This window comes from Salvia splendens, chromosome 12, assembly GCF_004379255.2.
Source record: "Salvia splendens isolate huo1 chromosome 12, SspV2, whole genome shotgun sequence".
Lineage (NCBI taxonomy): Eukaryota > Viridiplantae > Streptophyta > Magnoliopsida > Lamiales > Lamiaceae > Salvia > Salvia splendens.
The window spans coordinates 30,067,413-30,092,464 of record NC_056043.1 but is presented as its reverse complement, the minus strand read 5'-3'; the positions used below and the strand labels follow the sequence as shown (position 1 = coordinate 30,092,464).

The window sequence follows — 25,052 nt, the reverse complement described above, 5'->3', positions numbered from 1 at the left end:
TTCCTCAATTCTTGCACCCTTCGATCCAAAATGGCCTCGGGCTTCTCCTCATAACTTAGATCGGGATTTAGGACCATCATCTCTTCTTGGTGAACGATGTGTGTGGGGTCAAACACGTACTTCCTCAATTGTGACACATGGAAGACGTTGTGCACATTTCCAAAGCTTGGTGGTAGAGCCAACCTGTATGCTACCACGCCGACTCTATCCAAAATCTCGTATGGACCAATAAATCGGGGTCTCAGCTTTCCCTTCACTCCAAAACGAGTTATTCCCTTAGAAGGGGAAACTTTCAGAAAGACCTTTTCCCCGACCTCGAACTGTAACTCGGTCCTTCGAACATCCGCATAAGATTTCTGTCGATCTTGTGCCTCCTTGATCCTCCCACGGATTTGTCGGACAATCTCTATCATCTCTTCTACAGAGTCTGGTCCGAGAATTCTTCTCTCACCCACTTCATCCCAATAAAGTGGCGATCTACACTTCTTTCCATACAAGGCCTCATATGGGGCCATCTTGATAGTCGCCTGGTAACTATTGTTGTACGCGAATTCAACCAATGGCAACACAGAAATCTTACCACTAAGCTACGGAGCCATCTGAGAGCAAGTTGGCCGGTCTAGGTGACCTGGGGTGTGGCCACGCCCCTTGTCATGGTTGGATCAGATAGTGTATGATAGTGGGAATAAGGGTGGCAATATCTGAAAATGACTGCGCAGTCGAATTTATGAAATATATTTTGTGTACTTGGGTTACTTTCTTACAATTAAAACCCCAAGGTTACACTGATGTGGCATGACAAACTATGATTTTGGCGTGTGTCCACTGAGTGCAATAAGTACTCAGCCCTGCATGTTGTTTTCTTAATGTGCAGGTTGAGCGGCGATGGGGATGACGGATGTTGAGCAGTGAAAGCCAAATGAGTGTTTTACTTGGTCTTTTGGATGGTGTCGTGTCGTCATACCCGGCATCATCTGTCTTTTGGTCTTTTCCGCTGCTTTGTAATCCGATACATTGTTTTTATTTAACTCTGTTTACATTAACTTTAGAAATGTCTTCTTAGTACAATGTTTGAAGTGAACTTCTTTTTAATAAATGCTTTTGGGTCAAATATTCCTGTTCTCCCCTTTCTTCCCCGCTTCTTTATTCCTCCCCTAGTCGCGGTCCACCGTACTTCCTATCCTTAGGAAATGCGGGCGTGATAGAGTGGTATCAGAGCCTAGGTTTTCTCTTTCTGCTCTGGACCCAAAAAATTCTTTTTCTGACTGGAGTAAGTTTTCAAAAGTGTCATTGGCTCAACATCCGACTCATCGCACTCAACCTGAAGTGAGGAATGTCTACCAAATGTCAAGAATATGTTGTGTCTTCATACATAGCATTATTCTACTCTCGAAATGCTTCCGCTAAATATTGTTTCTTTTGAGTTTATGATTTGTTGAGATATAATCCCTTGAGTTGTCAATTGTTGAGATGATACTCTGATTTTTATTCAAGCTATTCCCATTTGTTTCGAGCTATGTTCGAGTTGTGTTGTTTTCCCCTTTCTTCCCCGCTTCTTTAACCCTCCCCTAGTCGCGATCAACCGTGCTTTCTATCCTTAGAAAATGCGGGCGTGACACCAATCTTGCATCTTTATTGCTTGCTTTCTGATAAAGTTGTGGGGGCAAGATCAAGTAGAAAATTGATATCCCTTAATATACACTCCATATTTTCTATGAAGACTGATCTTTGTATGAATTTGTGATTATTATCTTCAAAACATGTAGTATTTCACATGATAGATTAGGGATTTTCTTTTATCTAAGTTAATCTGCTTTGTCGACTGTCATCAAAATAGAGATAGATATGGGAATATAGGAACACTAGTGTCCATCCACCCCTTACGGTGATAACGTATTTTCAATCTTGTGTTGCAACGTGACACGTATAATGTAAATAACAAGGCGATAATGCAAAAAATATTAGTGAACGATGCAGCTGGATTTTACGTAGATTGCATTATACACCGTTTATTTTGCATCATAAACAGTTTATTTAGCACTATAGACATAGACTATCTATAATGCAAAATAAACTACCTATAATTATTACCGTCTATGTTATTTTGTGTATAATGCAAACCATGAAAATTCACCTACAATGTCCACTAGGCCATCTGCATCGCGTCTCGATGCTGTCTCTATCTCGTCTCGGAGAGACGAGACGGCATCGAGACAACGATGCAGCCATCCATCTCGGTCTCTTCTCGGCCCGGAGGGTGGGTTGGCGAGACAGCTCGCTACGCGCGTTGGCCACGTGGCTAGCGTTGGTTCGTCCGTGACGCCCACTCGTCGGCCCGCGAGTGGGCGTCTTTAATTTCCGTTGAAAATGTTTTTTTTTTGTTTTTTTTTAAAAAAAATTCAGGAAAAATTGGAAAAAAAATCCCAAAAATATACTAGCCGTTTATAGCCGGTTTTTACATTTTTTTTTATTTTTTTGTATTTTTTTAAGCCCCCAATCACTTCTATTAAATATCAAATCATTCCCACAAATTAATCCACCATAAAAAAACTCTCTATTCTCACTCAAACACTCTACATTCTTCATCTCAAAACATTATTCTTCTCCCAAATTTAATCCATTCATGGATCCATTTGAGCAAATGCGTCGAATAATGGAAGAATCGCTAAAAGAAGATCAACGTAGGGAGGAGAAGGAAGCCGTGGCGCCTCAAAGGCGATCCCGGATTTACATCCATCGTAACCGGGAGGAAGCCGCCGCAAGGTTGGTACGCGATTACTTCTGTGAGAACCCGGTATGGGGAGAGACCTACTTCCGTCGTTGTTTCCGCATGCAGAAACCGTTATTTATGCATATCGCAAATACATTGGCAGCCCGGGAAGATACTTCCAAGAAGGGTTCGACGCCGTTGGCCGTCCCAGTCACACGACGCTCCAGAAATGTATTGCAGCAATCCGTCAGCTTGTTACTGGACAAACGGCGGATTTGTTCGATGAATACTTGCACATTGGGGAAAGTACTGGGAGACTGTGTTTGATGAATTTCTACAAAGCGTTTGGGCAGCCTTCATAGACGAATTTCTCCGGAAGCCAAGCACCGCAGATTGTCAGTTTCTGCTCCGACTTCACGAACAAGTGCACGGATTCCCCGGGATGCTTGGCAGCGTCGATTGCATGCACTGGCAATGAAAGAATTGCCCGGTGGCATGGAGGGAGTCGTACACGAGCGGCCACAAAGGCACCCACCCAACCGTTATACTCGAGGCCGTCGCCGAATACCGGCTATGATCTGGCATGCGTACTTCGGGGTCCCCAGCTCGAACAACGACATAAACGTGCTCCACCAATCCGACCTCTTCAGCGAAGTTTTGAATGGTAAAACGCCAACCATCAACTTCATCGCTAACAACCGCCAGTATAAAATGGGGTACTATCTTGCCGACGGCATCTATCCGAAGTGGTCAACCTTCGTGAAGACGTTCAAGGATGTGGAGAGAGCGTTCGGGGGTTCTCCAAGCTCGATTCAACATTATCAAAGCTCCGGCTCGCACGTGGTTTATGGAGAATATGGTCAACATCATGTATACGTGCATAATCTTGCACAACATGATTGTCGCTGACGAAGGACCTGAGGCGGGAAATTGGTTCGACCCTGAAACCCCGGGAAGCTCTACCGCAAGTAGTCCGCCTCGCAGTGGACTGCAATCGTCTTTGCAAGAGCGGCTGTCTGTTCGAACAAGGACACGTGATTCTACCACCCACGCCTAACTCCAGGAGGATCTAATGGAGCACATTTGGGCATAATCTGGCAACCAATAGACGCACATGATCGTCATTAGACAACTCTTTCTTCTGCTTCTTTGAATTTTGAGATTTTAAATTTAGAGAGAATGAGCGGAAGATTTTAAATTATGTATTTTTAATTTTTTTAAGGATTTTAATTATGTGTTTTTTTTTGTTTTTTTAGAATTTTAAGTTGTAATTTTATTTTATTTAATGAAGTGTGTTTTTATTAATTGAATTTGTTGGAAATAAAAATAAAAAATGAAATTGAATGAATAGTTAATGGATGAGATGGTTAAGAGACGGTTAAGAGATGAAGTGAGGCATATGTTGTCTCTTAGTTAAGAGACGAGGTGAAAAGTACAGTGGAGTCCATTAATAGTGAAGAGATGAGACGGTTAAGAGACGGATAAAAGATAGGGATGCGGATGACCTAATGTTTTTTGCATTATAGTGTTGTTATTCTACATTATACATATAATTATATCACATTGAAAGTACATTAGTTTCACGCTATGATTAGTTTTTACTAGTACTTATTTTAAGTACTACTTCGCTATGATCAAAAGATGTGTGTTGGATCAGTATTATTTATGAGAAGATGGAACATCATTTTTGGTCCACGAACTTTGCCAAAGTATCATTTTAGGTCCGTGAACTTTGAAAATATCATTTTAGGTCCGTGAACTTTGGGTTAGTATCATTTGAGGTACTTTTTACTATTTCCAAGTTTTTTGGACGAAAATACCCTCAATACCTTAGAATGTATATATTTTTAATAAATTTATCATATATTCATATTTTTTTATAAATATCTTTACAATATATTTTTGACAAATTTTCTAAATATAATTTGACCTTAAATATTATCACTTAATTTTGTGACATGCAAGTAAAATTGCTTCTTCAATTTTTTATATTAATTTTTTTTAAAAATTGAATAAAGAACTTTTCTTTAATAATAAAAAATTGAATAAAGATCTTTTCTTGCATGTCACAAAATTAAATGATAATATTGAAGGTCAAATTATATTTAGAAAATTTATCAAAAATATATTGTAAAGATATTTATAAAAAGATCTTTATTCAACTTTTTATTATTAAAGAAAGTTCTTTATTCAATTTAAAAAAAATTTAATATAAAAAATTGAAGAAGCAATTTTACTTGCATGTCACAAAATTAAGTGATAATATTTAAGGTCAAATTATATTTAGAAAATTTGTCAAAAATATATTGTAAAGATATTTATAAAAAAATGTGAATATATGATAAATTTATTTAAAATATATACACTGTATTGAGGGTATTTTCGTCCAAAAAAACTTGAAAATAGTAAAAAGTACCTCAAATGATATTAACTCAAAGTTTACGGACCTAAAATGATACTTTGGCAAAGTTCATGGACCAAAAATGATGTTCCCCATATAAAAATATAGCATAATATTTCATTTTCTTTTATATATAAATAAATACAAAACTATATACAAATTTTATGAATTTGTTGATGTTAAATTTAGTTTTGAAAAAACAAAATAAGTACTAATATTACTAGGTCACCATTGAATGTGGTTTTGATATTTCGATGGGGTTAGACTCACACATAGTGACTAAATTTTCAGTTAAATCAAAATTCCATTTAGTTTCGACCAGTAAAAATGACAGATTGATGACTAATACACAAATCAGGCAAAGTGGGGGCGCCGACATGTTGCCAAATCAGGAAAACTGTGCTTGCTACTGTGCTCCCGCCCATACACAATGCCGTCCTACTCGGGGATCATGACACGTGTCGTATCCTTATACGCTAATTGCAAGTACGTGGTGGGCCCTCAGTCGCGAAACTTCACAATCCGCTCATCACCGACTGTTGAGCCATTAGGCCACCCGCACCGCGTTACTCGGGTGGCCCGAATCTCGTTACTTCGTGACGGAACGGTGGCGGGACGCTGCATCGTTACTTCATGACGGAACGGTGGCGGGACGCGTTGCAGCGTCTCGTCCCGTCACCGTCTCGCCGGATCGCCCGCTACGCAGAGTCGCGGCACGGGACGGCTCGCCACCCGCTCTCGCGACGTGGCGCGCTCCCAGGCCATGCATGACGCCCACTCGTCGGCCCGCGAGTGTGATTCGTCACACTGACGCAATAAATCATTTTTTTAATTCGAAAAAATACTCCTAATTCATCCTCATTTCACACACAACTACACTTCTATTCTTCCCAAATCATCTTCATTTCCTCTCCAATTTTCATCTCAAATCATCTCTCTTTTATTCTTCCCCAAATTTAATCGATCTCATGGATCCATATGAGCAAACGCGTCAAATAATGGAATAATCACTTGAAGAAGATCGACGCCGGGAAGCGGAGGAAGCCGCCCACCCAAAGACGCTCCCGGACTTACATCCATCGTAACCGGGAGGAAGCCGCCGCAAGGTTAGTCCGCGACTACTTCTGCGATAACCCGGTGTGGGGAGATACCTACTTCCGTCGTCGTTTCCGCATGCGGCGACCGCTATTTCTCCACATCGCAAATACATTGGCGGCCCGGGAAGAGTCCTTCCAAGAAAGGTTCGACGCCGTCGGCCGTCCCAGCCACACGGCGCTGCAGAAATGTACTGCAGCAATCCGTCAGCTTGCGACTGGACAAACGGCGGATGTGTTCGACGAATACCTCCACATTGGAGACAGCACTGGGAGAATGTGCTTGCTCCAATTCTGCAAAGGCGTCCGGGCAGCCTTCACAGACGAATTTCTCCGGAAGCCAAGCACGACAGATTGTCAGTTCCTGCTCCGCCTTCACGAGGAAGTGCACGGATTCCCCGGGATGCTTGGCAGCGTCGATTGCATGCACTGGCAATAAAAGAATGGCCTGGTGGCATGGAGAGGGTCGTACACGAGCGGCCACAAAGACACCCACCCCACCGTTATACTCGAGGCAGTCGCCGACTACCGGCTATGATCTGGCATGCGTACTTTGGGGTCCCCGGCTCGAACAACGACATAAACGTGTTCCACCAATCCGACCTCTTCACCGAAGTTTTGGATGATAAAGCGTCGACCATCAACTTCACCGCTAACAACCGGCGCTATAAAATGGGGTACTATCTTGCCGACGGCATCTACCCGAAGTGGCCAACCTTCGTGAAGACGTGCACCAGGCCTGTGAACGCAAAGCAGACGCTTTTTGCGCAGAAGCAGGAGGCTGCTCGGAAGGATGTGAAGCGGGCGTTTGGGGTTCTCCAAGCGCTCTTCAACATTATCAAAGCCCCGGCTCGTACGTAGTTCATGGAGAGCATGGTCGACATCATGTATACGTTCATAATCTTGCACAACATGATTGTCCAAGACGAAGTACCTGAGGCAGGAAATTGGTTTAACCCTGAAGCCCCCGAAAGTTCAACCGCAAGTAGTTCGCCTCGAAGTGGAGTGCATCCGTCTATACAAGAACAGTTGTCTATTCGGGCAAGGACAAGTGACTCTACCGCCCACGCCCAACTCCAAGATGATCTAATGGGGCACATTTGGGCAAACTTTGGCGGAGGAAATTAAATTATGTATTTTAAATTTTTTTAGGATTTTTTATTATGTTTTTTTTTAAATTTTTTCGAATTTTATGTTGTAATGTTATTTTATTTTTAATGAAGTGTGTTTTTTATTAATTGAATTTGTTAGGAAAAAAATAAAAAAATGAAGTTGAATGAATAGTAATTTAAGGGACGGTTAAGAGTTGCATGTTCAGTCCTTTAGTTAAGGGATGGAGTAAAAAAGTACCTTAGGGCCCGCGAATAGTAATTTAAGGACGGTTTAGTGACAGCGTCGATGCCTTGCCACGATGTGACATTTGTGGCCGTTGGATCTAGAAAGTGGGAGCTGATCCCCTGTGTGAGCTGGCATGCACCCGCCGCTGTTTTCCACATGGCCGGCTTTCAAAGATTCGCAATTACTCGTAAAGATTTACACTTTATTGCCCATTCTCTTTTTTATTTTTTCGTTTATTAATGGATTTAGAGTTTTTGTGTAAGAAAAAAGAAAAAAATAAACATTATTTTTTACACAGCTATAATTTTCAGTGTGTGTAGTGTTATGGATTTATTTAGTACAGTACTGCTACAATTCATTAAATACAATTATCTCTTAATTTACTTATTTTTAGGAACATACAATTGTATGCTAATTACAGCTCTTTATAATGAGATAGTTAAACATAGTTTTAATTTCTAATGTCCAATTGTCGTTCCCACCCAAACTTTTTACTTATATATTAAATCCATGAGAAAAAAGAAAAAATTATAAAATTTACTCAGATATTCTAGATTGATTTGAACTTAACCATTCATATAGCATCCCTGTGAGTTATGATCAGAGATTTATAAATTGTGATGAATTGAATCTATGCAAGATATGGAGTATCAAAACGTTGGTGAACCGTCATTGAAAATTGATATCGAAAAAGATAATGTGGAATATCATACTATGATACAAATAAGATCATCTAGAATCATATATTTCATGATTTTAAATTAAATTTTTTCTCTCCTTGGATTTTCTTTTATAAAAATCTTAATAACGAAAACGAAAATAAAAGGATGGTGTGAAATAACACTAATTAACTACAAACTGCATTAATTGAACATAAACTGCAGTAGCGTAAAAGTAGTGTAACAAATTTAAATGTTGCGCTAGCATTACTGCAATTAATAACAAATTTCCTTTTGATTGAGTATCAAAACTACAAATTAATAATGCATTTATTTTTCTATCCATCTGTTATTAAATATAACTATTCAAAATTTAAATATTATTTCGATAACTTTCCCTAGCATCCTTGATCAGATTATTGTACGAAAATATTCAAGGTAAATGATAAGGAAATGGATTACAAATTATTTATGCATGTAATATAAAATAAGGTAAAACAAGACAAATAATTAGTACTAGACTAAATGAATAAGAAGTGAAATATAAATTAATATTTAGAGCATCCGCAGCGGTGGCGAAAGACGCCACCGCCGTTCGCGCCGTTGGCAAGGCGCAGGACCGCCGCCGCTGCAGCCGCGCCGCTGGCACGGCGCTGCTCGATGTATCGAGCACGTCCGTGCCAGCGGACGCACACGTGGCGCGCTCCCATTCATCAACGGCATAGCCGTTGTGTTTAAACTTTTTTTATTTTTTTTTTAAAAATCGGTATTTAATTATAAATAATGCTAAAAAATAAAAAAAAATATTTTCCAAATCCCAAAAATATGGCCGTTTTTTTCCCGTTTTTTCTGAATTTTTTTGATTTTTTTTTATTTTTTTTTCCCCAAAATCATCTATAAATACACACATTCATCATCCATTTATCACATCAAATCATCTCTCATTCATAATTCTCATACAAACTATCAACACATTCATCACCCACTCAAAATCTCAAATGGATTTCACCCATATTATGGCGGAAGCGGAACGCGAAGAACAAGAATACTACGAACAAGACACACAATGCGCGATACTCGAATCCACAATCAACTACAAGAAGACCTAATCAACCACATGTGGGCGAAATTCGGCAACGAGTAGTGTCATTTTTAATTTTTTAGGATTTTAATTATGTAATTTTTAATTTTTAGGATTTTAATTATGTAATTTTTAATTTTTAGGATTTTAATTATGCAATGTTTAATTTTATTTGTCATTTGTAATATTTATTGTGGGTTTTAAATGAATTTTAATATTATGGAAATGTTTTTGTGTAATTGAATTTTATATTAATTGTGCTCGTCCTTGCGGAAGAGCACAGTTGTGGGTGTTGTGCTCTTGCCAGAGAGCAGGCATGAATAGTACCGCCCGGGCCCACAACCGTGCCGCTGGCAAGAGCACGGTTGTGGATGCTCTTAAACAATGTGACAAAAATTATAGGGTGAAATGAGATAAGTAATAAGGAAAACAAAATTTATAATGTAAAATACTAAAGAACAAGAAAATAAACAATGGGATAACAGATCGGTGCAGTAATTTGTCTCTATACAATAGGCAGATAGTATATTAATTCATCTTCAAATATTATAACTAAACATAAAAAATGTAGTTAAAGAAATTCTATACGGACCTTCTATAAACTAGAGTTTTCTTAGCTACAATAAGTTTATAAAGGAAATTAATAACAATATTCCATGACATTCGATTCATCGTTTAGCAAATGAAATTTTTGTAAAGTCAATCCACATGTAAATTACAGAGGGGGAATAATTGGGATTTTGCTAGGAGCTTCAAGAAATTGGTGCCCTAGTAAATTCAGTGACAATGATGTTACAGCATTTAGTTATTACGAAAAATAAAATAAAATCAGTGATTAATTAAAACCTTGAGAATGAATTTTATATTTCATGTTATTATAACATCTAAATCAAAATGCAAAGTTACTTCTATCAATATATTGCTAAAATGTACTCTTAATTAACATACTGAAGTTTGATGGTTTCACATTTTCCATCTCATATTTTGTTTCAAAATTGCTATTTAAAAAAAAATTGTATGACAATGTCATTGAGTATATAATGTGCATACATACGATATTATTGAGAAATCGACATCTAAAATATTAACCTAGATAAATATAAACTCTTTTGACATGAATCGACATATTCAATTCTAAGAAGAAACCGGAAAACTTTTTGAATGAGGCGATTATAGTAACCGTCATTTAATTTAATGCTACTATTAAAAGTCAAACTCCACCATGCATAGACACACGTGATAAAATTCAAAATTATGACTCTAGATTATTCAAGACTAGATAAAAAGTGATCATATTTCCTCTTCTATAATTAAATTTATTAAGTATCACACTATATATTTGATTGACCTCCCGTCACCATCCCATGGATTTCATTTATCTTCAATTGATTCAATTCCACTCTCGTATATATCTAGTTTTACAATCATATAAATATTTGATGGAGATAATATCAAATTATACATTCAACCAAAGATTTATTATCAAAGACTGTAAAAAATAAATATTTATTTTACCACCGTGTGAAACGTCTAAACTCATGAGCTAAGACTAATTATTCATACATGATATTATTCTGAGATAAATAACTGACCATATATGTGTGATTAAACTACATTAATAAAGGTTAATTGTATCTATAATACGTAAAATTAACCACTACCTATCTCTTGTTGTAGGAATGACTGGAATTACAAGATATAAACAAAAACCGGGCGTAACTATAATACGTAAAATTAACCACTACCTATCTCTTGTTGTAGGAATGACTGGAATTACAAGATATAAACAAAAACCGGGCGTAATACAACTCAAGAAGGAAGAACTGAAACTGAAAATACAATGAAAACGAAACTATAAACTGGAAATCAAACTTAGCCGAGTCGCGGAAAGTCCTCTTTCCGCAAGACGAGATACACCCCGATAGTGCTCTCGGTTTGGCGTGTCATCCCCAAAGATAAAACGACAACGTCTCTAGTGAAGCAGCACCGCTATGAGCAGAGCTCCGGCGAACTGGAAGAGGAGAGGGCAGAGCTTCGAGAAGAAAGACTATGCAGAGAGAGTATGATGCTTGTGTGTATGTTCTATATTGATGCAAGAAATGACTAGCCTATTTATAGGCCTAGTCCACTGCATGGGTCAACTCAGCCTTGATGGTTGTCATCATGGCGTGGCTGTAACGGCCAGCCGTTACGAATTTGAAAGCTGGAGTGGTCAACGTTGAATCTAGACGTTGGAGCAAGAGCAAGAGCACGGGCACGGCTCGGCGCACGTGTGGGCTTCTTCAACCCATCTTAGTCCTCTATAATTATTAAGTGTAGTAAAGTCACTTAATAAATACACATTAAAAGACGTGTCTCATCTCTTATGTGGGATAATTAACACTAGTTAATAACTCCCTAAGCTTTAATCTCATAGCTTTATTAAAAGCTACAATGTGACCAACTTTAATCCATTTTTTCTCACTCACAGGGAATCGGATTTGAGAAAGTGAATATACTACGGTCATCTACGCAGAACGTAGATCGACGCTATATCATTTAATTTCCAAAAAATTAAATGTCTCGTCTCATTTATTATTGGTCAAACTTCGTTGACCGGACATCTTAAATTCAAGATTCCAATATCTCTTCTACATAATGTATGAGTCATCGAATAAAAGTTACTATCTCAATGAGACACGACTCTATATAAAACGAAACTCGGCCTTATAAAGTAAAAGTGGTCCACATCAACATTGATATGCATGAAATTACCACATAAAAATGGTGGGTTTGGGTAATTAAACTCCCTAACTCAAGAAGATGATCAATCACTATCATTATCAACCCCCTCCCCCTCATTGTGCCTATAAAAACAAACCAAACTCCCCACTCATTCCCCCTTATTAAGAAACAAGTGATTTATTAAGAAAGAAGCCTCATAATCTTGATGCAAATGGACAAATCCCCTCCCACAATCATCTACATCCTACTCTTTCTAGCTACTCTATTGTATTACATCTTCTCCAAAAAACACACCAAGAAGCACAAATTGACACCAAAACTACCTCCAGGCTCAATGGGATGGCCTTACCTCGGAGAAACACTTCAATTATACTACAAAGACCCCAACATCTTCTTCTCCGACAAGCTAAAAAGGTACTACTATATATAGAAATATACATATCTTTCTTTCTATTTTCTCTCTCTTTCTATAACATGATAATTAACTATAGGTATGGGGAGATATTCAAAACACACATATTGGGGTGCCCGTGCGTGATGCTGGGTGGGCCGGAAGCAGCACGGTTCGTGCTGGTGACGAACGCTGATTTGTTCAAGCCTACTTACCCGAAGAGCAAGGAGAAGATGATCGGCCCCTCCGCCCTCTTCTTCCACCAAGGCCAATACCATTCCCAAATTAGAAGGCTTGTTGTCAACTCTCTCTCCCCTCAATCCATCAAGAGATTCATTCCTGGGATTCAAGCCTTGGTCATCTCCACAATCAGTTCTTGGGCTTCTAGTCCACACCCCATCAACACCTTCCAACAAATGAAAAAGGTATATATATATATACTCTTTCCTTTTTCTTTCTTTCTTTCATGCACGCGTCTTAATTATATCTGAAGAGCAAGTTTTCAAGAAACTACTCGAGTTATTTTTTTAATTTCCCCTTATACATATTTTTGTTGTGCTGATTAAAATAATTTTCTGGCTCCGCCACTGCTGACAGTAACAACCCCTTTTTGTAGTTCTCATTTGAAGTGGGGATTTTAGCGATCTTCGGGGAGTTGGAGAGAGAGAAGAAAGAAGAGTTGAAGAAGAACTATTGCATAGTGGATAAAGGCTATAACTCCTTCCCCACAAACCTACCTGGAACAGCATATCACAAAGCCTTGATGGTAAGAAAAAACACACACACTTAAACAACACAAAAAGATGCAATATTATTTCCATAAATGGTTCAACTAACTAAGAAAATGATGAACAAAGGCAAGAAGGAGACTGAGCCAAATACTAGAGGAGATAATAAGCGAGAGGAAGGAGAAGAAGTTGTTGGACAATGATTTGTTGGGGCATCTTCTCAACTTCAAGAACGAGGACGGGAAGACGCTAAGCGACGACCAGATCGCAGACAACATCATCGGAATACTGTTTGCAGCTCAGGACACAACCGCAAGTGCATTAACATGGATTGTCAAATACCTAACCGACCATCCCAAACTATTACAAGCTGTTAAGGTATATTACTATTTCTGTAATTAATTAAGGTTCCTAACTTCTAGTATCTTCTAGTTACTAATGTTGTCTTAATATCTATATGCACAGTCTGAACAGAAAGAAACCTATCTGGCAAATGAAAAGGGAAACAAGGGCTTGACATGGACTCAAACAAGAAGTATGCCACTTACATATAAGGTATAAATATATTATATATATAATGTATAGTGCCTCTCCGCACATATACGATACTCCTTAGTGAGATGATTTAGTAGAATTTGGGGCCGATTTACTAAAAAAATTAAGAAAATAATGACACTTTTAATTGAAGGCGTTTATTTATGATAAAACGAGACTTTATTTCGTGAACAGAGATAGTATTATTCTGATGCATGATTAGACATGCATGTATGTTTAGTGATGAAATTGATTGATTTGATTATATAGATTTAGCTAATATTTACTTTTATAGGTGATATTGGAGAGCTTAAGGATGGCAAGCATTGTATCTTTTACTTTTAGGGAGGCTGTGGTTGATGTAGTATATAATGGTACGATTTTATTGGAATATTTTTTTATATATATAATTAATTTTTGTGGGGTTACAAATATGAGGATGTTTCGAAGAATAATAGTGACGATTTGTTTTGGCAGGTTATCTAATTCCAAAAGGGTGGAAGGTGATGCCATTATTCAGAAATATTCATCACAATCCTGAATTTTTCGATGAACCACAAAATTTTGACCCTTATAGATTTGAGGTATGAAAAACGATACTCCATTTAAAATAGCAAAATAATTTATATATATATGTTTGTCAACAAAAATTCCATACGTTTCTAGATGAGTGACATAAATGTGGAAGTCCTTTTCTTTTAATTATTTTGAGGTGGAGTTTTATTAAAACTTTCTTGTGATGGGATGCAGGTTGCTCCGAAACCCAATACATTTCTGCCATTTGGCACCGGGGCCCACTCTTGTCCGGGAAATGAGCTGGCAAAGCTTGAAATTTTGATTTTGATTCATCATCTGGTCAACGAATTGAGGTAAGATAAATTTCAATTCAATTTTTTTATACCAAGTTTAACTTTTCTACTATAATTCAAAGAATATTACAAAAATAAAATGTTTATAAATTATCTAATTTAACTTATTTTTGGGTGCAGGTGGGAAGTGGTGGGCCCTCAAGATACGGTGGAATATAGCCCGTTTCCGGTACCTCATAAAGGGCTTCGGGCCAGATTTTGGAGGGAGCCCAATACTAAAGAAAATTAAAATTTAGAAGTTAGAATTTAGGCCAGTACAAAAGATAGCACCTAACAAATTAAATGTGTTACCAATCTATGTACCCCAGAACCCTGTTTATTTTTGTAGAATTTATAAAGGGTTCAATATTAATGTATTATTATGATAATGGGGTCTTGTACTTTAATTTGTACGCGATATTAATGTGAAAATAATTATATCATAAGGATTAATGTTTTTAGCACTAGTCGAGTTATGTCATGGATTATATTGAATTTTGTACGTAGCTCGTGAGTTCGCGTTACTTATGCAATAAAACAACATGTACATACATCCAAACAAAATTCGAATTAAACTCCTTCAAGTCGTGTGACAACATGGTCATTTGATGGCTTAGGAACAAAATTGTTTTTGAGAAGATTGTTTGTTGGGAAACTGAGAAGAGACTCTTACTATGGAGGCTAGGTTCATGGGCTAAAGGATGGTGTCCAGAGTTTCCCTTGTACCGGAGCAAATATATGAGGAGTTGAGCCGGGTTAGAAGATGGACTGACATCAAGCATAAGGCTAAGGTTGCAATCAAAGACCTCTAAAGAGGTTTGTCTTGCCCTCGGTTTGTTGTAAAGCTTTGTTAACCTTGCTTGCTTGGTGGATAGTTGCTTGTGGTGTGAGCCTTGGGCGTGGTTGTATGCATGTTTTTGCTTTTGATTTAATGTTGGTACTTGGTTTTTTTCATTGGTCTTAGTTGGTTGTACTTTTGTTGGGGTGTTATTATTGAACTCTTGCTCACGGTTTGAGCCTTTTATTTATTAAAAAAAAAAGGTCGTGTCACAAGTATATGATATATTTATCGTCAAACCATCCCCAAAAGTATATATCTATGTGGGTGAAGATATGATCCAAATTAATATTATGTGATCCAAACTCACCTTGAAATATAATTGATATGAAAAACACAATTTCACAACCTATATTTTTAACGAAAATCAAAGTAACATAGTTAAATTGTGAATTCCTGAGCTTGATCCAGATTGACGAAATTAAGGGGGTATATTTTTAGGCCTAGATAGATACTAATGGGTTTAGGATTAGGGTTTGACAGCTGTTTATTTAAATATTACTACCCCTCCGTCCCGCTTATGACACGTTTTCCTTTTTAGTTTGTCCCAACTAAGATTACATATTTTTTTTGGAAATTTTCTCTCTCCAATTAATACATCTTACCACTTTTTCTCAGTGCTATTAAAATATCTATCTTTCTTTCTCTCTATATTTTAATACTTACACCACATTTTCTCTCTCTAATTAAACATTTTAACCAATAACTCCTAAAATTCCGTGCCGGCCGAGAAATGTGTCATTTTAACCGGGACGGAGGGACTAGTATATTGTGTAATGAAAATCATAGTTTAACATTGCCTTAAACATAGATAAGATGAGTCTTCTCTATAATACGAAATTATTGTTGTTAATTATGTAAGCATGGAGAAATCACAGTTTACGTTATTAATTATTCAAGCATGAATAAATCATATTGTACGCATTATAATAATTTACTTCACATCACATGCACGTCACTAAATAATCGTCATCAATCATAAAGTACTACCAATTTGAACATTCAATAGTTTTATCCGATTTATCTGGTTTTGCCTTGAATTTATGATTTTCTGCAGTTTTACCATGAATTCGAAGAGAAAAAAAGTTGAAACTAAAACCGAACCGTATAACCTATTATAATGGTTCCAATTCAAACCGTGAATGCTGGTTTCAATTCAAAAACCGTAACCATCGGTTCACGGTTAACCAAGAATCCATAGCAATCATTGAGTTGGTTAAAAATTGGGTTGATGTGAAAAAAAAAAAGAAGTGCCTTGGGTCCAAGGGAAGTTTATTTTGAGTAAATGCAGAAAGTATTGGCGAGTCCCACAAAATAGGTATTGCAAATTGTGACCACCATTTTCGTGTTAGATTTTTAGGAGCCTATGTACATCCACCGGCACCACGTGATGTTTCAGAAAGTATTAATTCATTTCACTTCGTTTTATTTTGAAAACTATATAGTAGTATCATTAATGGCAATAAAAATATAAAGTGAAAGATTAAAGAAAACGAGCTACTAGTATCTATGGCTCCCATCAAAATATCTCTGGATTTCTTTCCCAATTTGAATGGCCATGCCTGCATTTATATGATTTTTTATTCACATATAAATTAAATATTATTTTTAAAAATTCATACATGGCCCGTATTTTGTTCAAAATCATAAGGATCAACCTCCTATAATATATATTGATGTATGAATCTATATCACTCAATCACGCCTCATGGGACGCTTTTGCAAATGTTTGACACTTACATAATTATATTAAATTTGAAAATTTTGGGCATCTAAAATTTCTAAATAATTACTTCATAAGTTAAATATTACTATGAAAGAATCATTTTAGATCGTTCAAACTTTAAAGTCATTATTACTAAATGATCACTGAAAGAAGTAATGATCTCTCTCGGACAATTAAAAAAATGTAAATAGTACTATTGAGAATTTGAAGGTGTCCAAATCAAGGGCAGACATCATAGATTGATGTAGTAAGATTGGACCTTTTGTACAAATATGATACATTCTCTGGAATTACGATCGAGCTTCACCAATATACAAAAAGTAAATTAAAAAGAAGTTGAGATGCTTTAGTTACGCATGACATGTGTCCAAATAACATGTTATATATTTAGACATGAAATGAGAGTAAATCCTTTCGGCCTTAATCCGCAAGCCCGGTCGAGTAGGATTAGTCGGATTCCGCTAAAAGGCGGATTCGGTACACCTGTAGTTAAACCAAAAAAAAAGTAAATCCTTTTTTATGGTTCTAAAATTCCTATAAAAATATGTAAAAACATTATCTATATATATAAAAGAATTACGAACCTATTTTTCTTTAACGGCTTCGAAAGAATTATTTGAGATCATTCAAATTTTAAAATCATGATCACTAAAAAATCATTGAATTAAAGATGAGATTATCTCTCTCTGACAATTTAAAAAATATAAATAGTAGTCTACTACTCGCTCCGTCCCCATAAATTAAACATTCATTTTCAAAAAAAATAAAAATTAGTCAGTTTAAGTTAAAAGAGACTTTAATTATTAAACACAAACATACAGTATTGTTTTCCCAAATGAGTGCTTCAAAAAGCATCTCGCTTATAGACATAGTGGAACAGATGGAGTATACATTGGCGGACACACGTTCAGATGGGGAGGGCTTAAGCCCCTCCCCAAAATATTTTTTTGAATTTTTTTTATTTTAAAAATGATTAAAAATTCAGAAACTTATCTCTAGCCCTCACTGAATTAATGTTATTGAGGACTAAATCATCAAAAATTGAGTAGTAAGAGGGGCTGAAATGAATAAGAAATAAAAAATTACAGAAGATAAAATGAAGAATAATGGCTAACGGGATGAGTTTGAGGAAGAAGATGACTTTATTACAATTAATATTATAAACTTCCTAGTAAAATGTATCAAGATGTTGTGCTTTTTAAAAAATGCCAGTTCATTTTTTTTGCTACAATATAAAATTAAAGTACAACTACTCTTAATTTTGTTTTGATGGAAATATACGGTTTTCGTTAAAAATGTGTTTTGTTAAATTTTCTTTGACTTTGTGAACTAAATTTCAATTTGATAACTCAATTTCTAACTCTATAATTTTTTCTAGAATCATAATTTACAAAGTACTCTTTCATTTTCTTTCCCTATAATCGATGCAAACTCAAATTTTATTTTCTTTGTAACTTTGATCCATAGTTAAATTTTTAGACTTTTTTCTTTTTCGACCTTAATTATGCAAAAACTTCTTGTATTGTTACTAATTTTTTTTACTATAAAAAAATGTTTAAAAAATAGTCTAATTTTTTTTAAATTTTTGTATCTTCACCAAAATTAATATCGTTTTTTGTTTTAGAAAAATTTTGACCAAGGTATTAAAACATGTTTCATTCACAAGACTATTTTCATAGATAATGAGAGTATAAGCTCCTATTGACAAAAATTTAAATGTCCACCCTTAGAGGATATTATTGAGAATTTCAAGGTGTCCAAATCAAGGTCAAACATCATAAAACAATGCAATTCGAAATGACGTGGTGGTGTAAGATTGGATCTTTTCTAAAATTTGATACTTCATCTCGAATTAAACGATCGAGCTTCACAAATATACAAAAAGTACATTTAAAAGAATTTAGAATGCATGGGTTACGCATGACATGTGTCACATATACCATGCAATGTCGTTATATATTTGGACATAAAATCAAAGTGAATCGTTTATATAGTTGAGAAATTCCCATTAGAAAAATTAAAGATGATACACAAATAAATTCAAATACTATGATAAATATATAAAAAAATTATATGTATGTATAGATAATTGAGGTTTGAAGAATTAATTAGTTAATCATTTTGAATTAACTAATACTCTATATGTATCTAATATTATTTCACTAGGGTCTAATTAATTATTCTATCAGCTATATAGATATCACCTTAGAATAACACTTATATACTCCATATTGTTAGGCAAACAAAGACAATCACAAAAAGGTACAGAATTTATGTAACAAATGATATATGCCCACGTTTCGAGCAAGTACAAGTTTATGATACCTAGCAAAATGTAACTAAATAATAGTACTATAACGTCTAGAAAGCACTAGAATTATTGTCACCGAAAAAAAAATCGGATAAGAACACATTCTAATGCTATTAAGAAAGTTAATTTGTGTGTCTAATTATACTATTAACGCTTCATAAAGTGTCATTATTGTTAGTGTCTCAACTAAACTAAGGGACACAAACAGAGGCGTCCTAAATTAAGATAATTTGCTCTCAACTTAAGAATACTTTCTTTTGGGTCTTAAATTATTATTATTTTTACAAATTTCCAAACATTAGTAATTGCATCTCAATTTTTGTGTCCTTAAAAGATAAGGTTTTTGTAGTGTGTGAATCTACTTATTTATATAAATCTTAGTGGTGAAAAATTTACTAATTAAATACTGAAAATGGTGAATTGGTCTCACGTCTATATTGTAGTACTTTAATTTTAATTATTCCCTTTCATTCAACTAATTATAGGACTAATTTCTATAACAAGTATGGTACGTACATCAATACAAATTAACAATTTTATTTAATTCTTGATCTTTTTCCTTTTCGTAATTAAGTTCTAAACTACTGATTAAACATGAAATATTATACCTGGAGAAAAATAAATAATTTAATCGCCTTGCAGCTAGACCAATTATATTGCTCAGTGTCTTTTTTTAATTTGATTAATTAACACAGCAACCATCAAAATCAAGTCGGTTAAGCTATAGTGACATGAAAATAACAAAACCTAACATACCAACCAAGTGACAATGACAAAGGCAAGTACTAAACTGTCCATATTTAATAAAATCAAGATGAGTCTAAGATTTTACTCAAACAAATTGACTTATTTCTAAAAAAATAATTAGAGATTAGCATTATATATGTTTAAGACAAATTAGATAATAGTAGTATAATAAGGCCACTTTTAGTGATTTGATGAGAGAGGGAGGTGATCACTAAATTGGGCAATGAACATGATCAACACATGCGTGAACCTTCAAGATTTACAAGAATTTTAGGAATAATTCTGTACTAATCTAGTTTCTATTTAAGGAAATTATACTCCTACTTTTTTTTCTAGAACTGTCTACATGTTTCGTGCCATGGATGATGTTTTGTCTTAATCTTCATTTGCCACCCTCAAATCTCTCGATTAGACTTGAATTTAGAATTTATAAAAAAAAATGAGTACATGGTTGAATGTTTAAAATGTCAATTTCAATAAAATTGATATATTTATTTTTAAAAAGAGGAAGTATTGCTATATAAAAAACAGTTGTTCCGAGTAAAAGTAATAAGTTTAGTTATTATAAATGAAAGTTTTGGGTGTGTTTGCAAAAGACTATACTCCGTATTAGTCAAATTTTGGAATTAAAAAGAAAATCAAAAGTCGTGACAATTAGTGAATTAGATGACATTATGGGGCTAGAAAGTCATGAGATATGTAAGGTTTTCATTGTGCGGCACTTAATTACGTGTAAATGATATTAAAATATTATGAAATACATATTAATATTAAAAAAATAATAAAAATAAAAATAAAGACACATTTACTTGTATTCGAAATTTTTTGAAAATAACCACAATTTAGGAAGGCAAAAGAAATCACCCCAACGTTAAGGAAAATTAAACGGAGTCTATGACTTTTCCATTTGTGTCCCCTAATTGAACATAAAAATAAAGACACAATACTAATCTTTTGCTTTACTAAGAGTCTATGACATTTCCATTTGCGTCACCTAATTTTAGTTGAAACATCGAAAACGAAGATGTGTTTTAAAGGTTTGGTTAGTAGTATATTTAATTATAAACAAAACTAGCATTTTCTTAATTGTGTTAATTAAAAATTATCCTCAACTGTTTTTTAGTGTATTTTGGATAATTATTTTATTTTAAAAAATAAAAATATATCAAAATTCATGAATTTTCTTCCACTATACATAGTCTCATTTTGCTATATTCTTTTTACTACCCTAAATAATTTATATTGTCCCAGGATATGTAGAATCTGAAATATGAGCTTGTCGGACACTGATATTTCTATAAAGTACCTTAAATCATGTAACAATGCCAATTATTTTGCGAAAATACATGATTTTGAGGGACTGAAAAAATAGTGTGGCAAAATTTCATTTGATTACATAATTTACATGATTAATCATTATTAAAGTCAGCATAATACGACTTTTCTGCTGACTAAATTGCAGGAAAGTGAACTACTACGTCATAAAATAGTAATGTCACGTAACCCTCTCTTATTTTACTACTGCAAAACAACAACATGATTTGTTTCTTCCTTGTTGAAGGAGCATAAATGATATCGATCAAGTCTTCCATTATTCAATTTCTTGTGTTTTGCCTTCCTGATTTTTTTTCCTTTTAATTTGTTTGGTTGAGGAGTGTTTTGGCGCGTGTTTTGCTTGAAATTTCTCATTCGAGTTAGAGCTGTTGTGAAGCCACCACTTATTTCTGATTGATGAGGTTGACAAATAACGACATAATGTGTGATGCTCTATTAGCTTCTGTTTTCTTGTGCTTGCCTGCTATTTGTTTCAATAATGGTTTTGGATAGAATACGTATTTATTTATACACTGATTTCATTGTTTTTTTGTTATTATTTTGTTATGAATTATTTTATAATATTGGTCACTAGTTTTGGCTCTAAATATTTTTTTTATTAAAAACATGTAAATATGTTCAAAGAGAGTTACTCATATTCGGACTCGAATCATCAAGCTGGGCTGGTCTGTCAAAATAGGCCCAAACAATTATCGGGCTGGTCTAGACTAGAGAAACACATTGTACTTTATTTTATGGGCCAGAATAAGGTTGGAAAAAGTTAAGCCTCCTAAAATGAAATTTTGAGTTTAGAATTTAATGTTACAACTAAAGCAAATTATAGTATTGCCGTGGTGTATATATTTTAAAAATTAATTAGTTACCGTACATTACTAAACTTACGTCACTTTTTGATTGTGTATATCAACTTTGAGAGCATTCAATAAATTATTTAATAATTAATTTCATCTGATCTTTTGAACATAAAGGATTCTGGTAAATGATTGTGCTCAAATGGATATGCAAGAAATCGGTGATAAATAAAATGCTGCCATTGCGTCGAATTCTTTTTCCACATAAATCTTCTAGTATAAGACTATAACTGCAAAATTGGATAAAATACAAATAACTCCTTAAAATTTAATACTACTATAATTAATGCTGAGTATTTAAATAAGTTGTGCCTGATTGAAAAAAATGACGTTATATCCATTAGTTCGTACCCAAATGGGTTAGAGTAGTCGTACCCAATTGCAAAAATTATATGGGTCTGAAACAAGATTTTTCATTTTGGCCCAATGAAACTCTCCTTATTTTGATGGGTTTACAATTATACTCCTAGTAGGGAAGGTTTTACATGGAATTGTATTATACTCCGTCCGTCCTACAATAAGAGTCATATTTTTTTATTTCGGTTCATCCCACAATAAGAGTCACATTTTACTTTTTACCATAAATAGTAAATAGGCACTAACTCACTTCACTCACATTTTATTATAAAAAGTGGACTACATATTCCACTAATTTTGTCAATCCACTGTTCTTTTTTTTTGTAAAACCCGTGCCCACAATAAGAGTGACTCCTATTGTTGGACGGAGAAAGTACTTCGTATCTCCAGTTTCAGAAAATTCTATCGAATTTGGTCTTTCATGCAATCATGGACCTCACATTTGGTAGCACAAATCCTACAAATTACGTCTTCATGGATTTGTAATTTTGCGTATCCAAAGCTTCCTTCACTAACACTTATATTTTCTTGCATTGATCCAGAAGATGACGACTACATATAAGAACGTGTGTAGGGGTGTACAGGGCTCGGGCGAACGACATTTGGGTGGCTAGGGCCACAAAGTAAATATTATGCTTTGTCCTTTTAATCTAATTAATTAAAAGACTTTTGATATTTAATACTTCTTTCGTTCCTTAAAAATATAAAATTTTGAAGTGTGTGTGTTTTAATGCACAATTGATAAAGTAAGAAAGAGATAAAAATAAAAAAATAATTAAAGTATAGTTAGTGAAGAATGAATCACTTCATTAAAGAGAAAAAAATATTAAAATAGAAAGTTAATAATTTACTTCCAAAAGTTCTTCATTGTGTTTTTATAAAATAATGGGAAAAGAAATGTTGGAATTATCAGTTCGAAAAAATCTTTCTGCTAATTAGCTTCCTTGAAGTACAACGTTGATGTTGAAATGTGGGCGAACCTACATAATAGATTCATAACTTGAGACAATTTGGGTATTTTCCGACAATTTGAGTATCACGTAATGGTACGTGTATTTTCCGTGTGGTTTATGTATTGGACAAATTGTGGGTCAATAGCATGTCTAATTTTACCTTACCACTCATTCCGGCTACTGTTGTGTACGAATTCAAGATATGTTTTTGTTATTGGGTGTGTAAACACATTTATTTCAGTCCAATTTGTAACTCAAAATGGGGGACCTACACCCATTATATAACATTGATTTTATCCAAATATAGCCTTGCAAGACTGATTCAATGTCCAAATATGGTTACTCCCTCCGTCCCCCGTTAATAGTCCATTTTAGTTCTGACACGAGTTTTAAGAAATGTAAAGAAAAGTAATTTAAAAAGTTAGTGAAATATGAGTTCTACTTTTACTTATTAATTTTATAATAAAATGTGAGGGAAACAAGTTAGTGGAATATGAAGTCTACTTACCATTTATGGAATAAGTGAAAATGGACAATTAATTAGAGAGCGACTAAAATAGCAAAAGTAGATAATTAATGGGGATGGAGAGAAATAGTACTTTAGTATTTTGTAGATATTTGTAGAAGACTAACGACAAGAAAATGAGGGTCGGGTCAACTTGTTCCTTTCGGGTGTGTCAATGGTAAAAATAAAGTGGAAAGGCTTCTTTGTTGACGCCAATAATTTCATTATGAGCATTTCATATAATTCAAAAGAAAAAAAATACTCAACTCACAAGCAAAAGTTTAGAGTTTCTTTTTTTTTTTGAGAAACAACGGTGGATTGATTAAAAGTATTCAACGATACAATCCAGAATAAAATACCAAAACATAAAGGGAGGATACATAAAGGAGTTACGAGTTAGAATATGTGCTAACATATTGTTTGAACGACGAACCCAAGCAACTACCACATCAGGTCTCTGTAGTAGTAATTGTTGACATTCCGATATGACGGCTCCGTATTCGGACCAATCGGGTGATGTGTTCACAATGGAGAGGACTACCCCTTGTGCATCTGTGTATATGATACCTGGCCCAGGACAGTGTTGAGAAACATACTGAAGAGTAGTGCGAATGGCTATCGCTTCAGATACACGGGGAGGCAGAATCCCATATTGACAAGATGAAAACGCATTAAGAAATAAATTGTCATGCGATAGCAATAAAGAACCTGTGCCGATCATATTGGACTCTGCGAATGTAGCGGCATCCGTGTAACACCACCAGCTTTCAGATGGGGCTGTTCCAGTGCTGAATTGTGGAGATTCGCGAGGAGCTATGGGGTCTGCGTGAAGGCATGTTTGTTTTCCACCTTGTGCCGTTTGCCATTGTACAAGTGTTTCCCGAGCTTGGTCAACAATTACTCCCGGTGAAAAGCAATTCC

The 25,052-nt window shown here is 35.0% G+C and overlaps 1 protein-coding gene across 1 annotated transcript; it reads left to right on the top strand.

The window, feature by feature from the left end:
* The first annotated feature begins 12,139 nt into the window (after positions 1-12,139).
* Positions 12,140-14,972, top strand: LOC121756829 (abscisic acid 8'-hydroxylase 4-like). Its single transcript, XM_042152229.1, has 9 exons — positions 12,140-12,421; positions 12,499-12,823; positions 13,015-13,164; positions 13,256-13,504; positions 13,592-13,681; positions 13,956-14,034; positions 14,138-14,244; positions 14,411-14,529; positions 14,650-14,972. Exons 1-9 carry the CDS (start codon positions 12,213-12,215, stop codon positions 14,756-14,758), a joined length of 1,437 nt encoding a protein of 478 aa, XP_042008163.1. The 5' UTR covers positions 12,140-12,212; the 3' UTR covers positions 14,759-14,972.
* The last annotated feature ends 10,080 nt before the right edge of the window (positions 14,973-25,052 follow it).

What these genes read in the sequence shown, in the direction of transcription:
- LOC121756829 (XM_042152229.1), top strand. Translation starts at nt 12,213, where the DNA reads ATGCAAATGGACAAATCCCCTCCCACAATCATCTACATCCTACTCTTT. An exon ending in GTATGCCACTTACATATAAG is followed by an intron (nt 13,682 to 13,955) that starts GTATAAATATAT and finishes TTACTTTTATAG; the next exon opens with GTGATATTGGAGAGCTTAAG. An exon ending in CATCTGGTCAACGAATTGAG is followed by an intron (nt 14,530 to 14,649) that starts GTAAGATAAATT and finishes TTTTGGGTGCAG; the next exon opens with GTGGGAAGTGGTGGGCCCTC.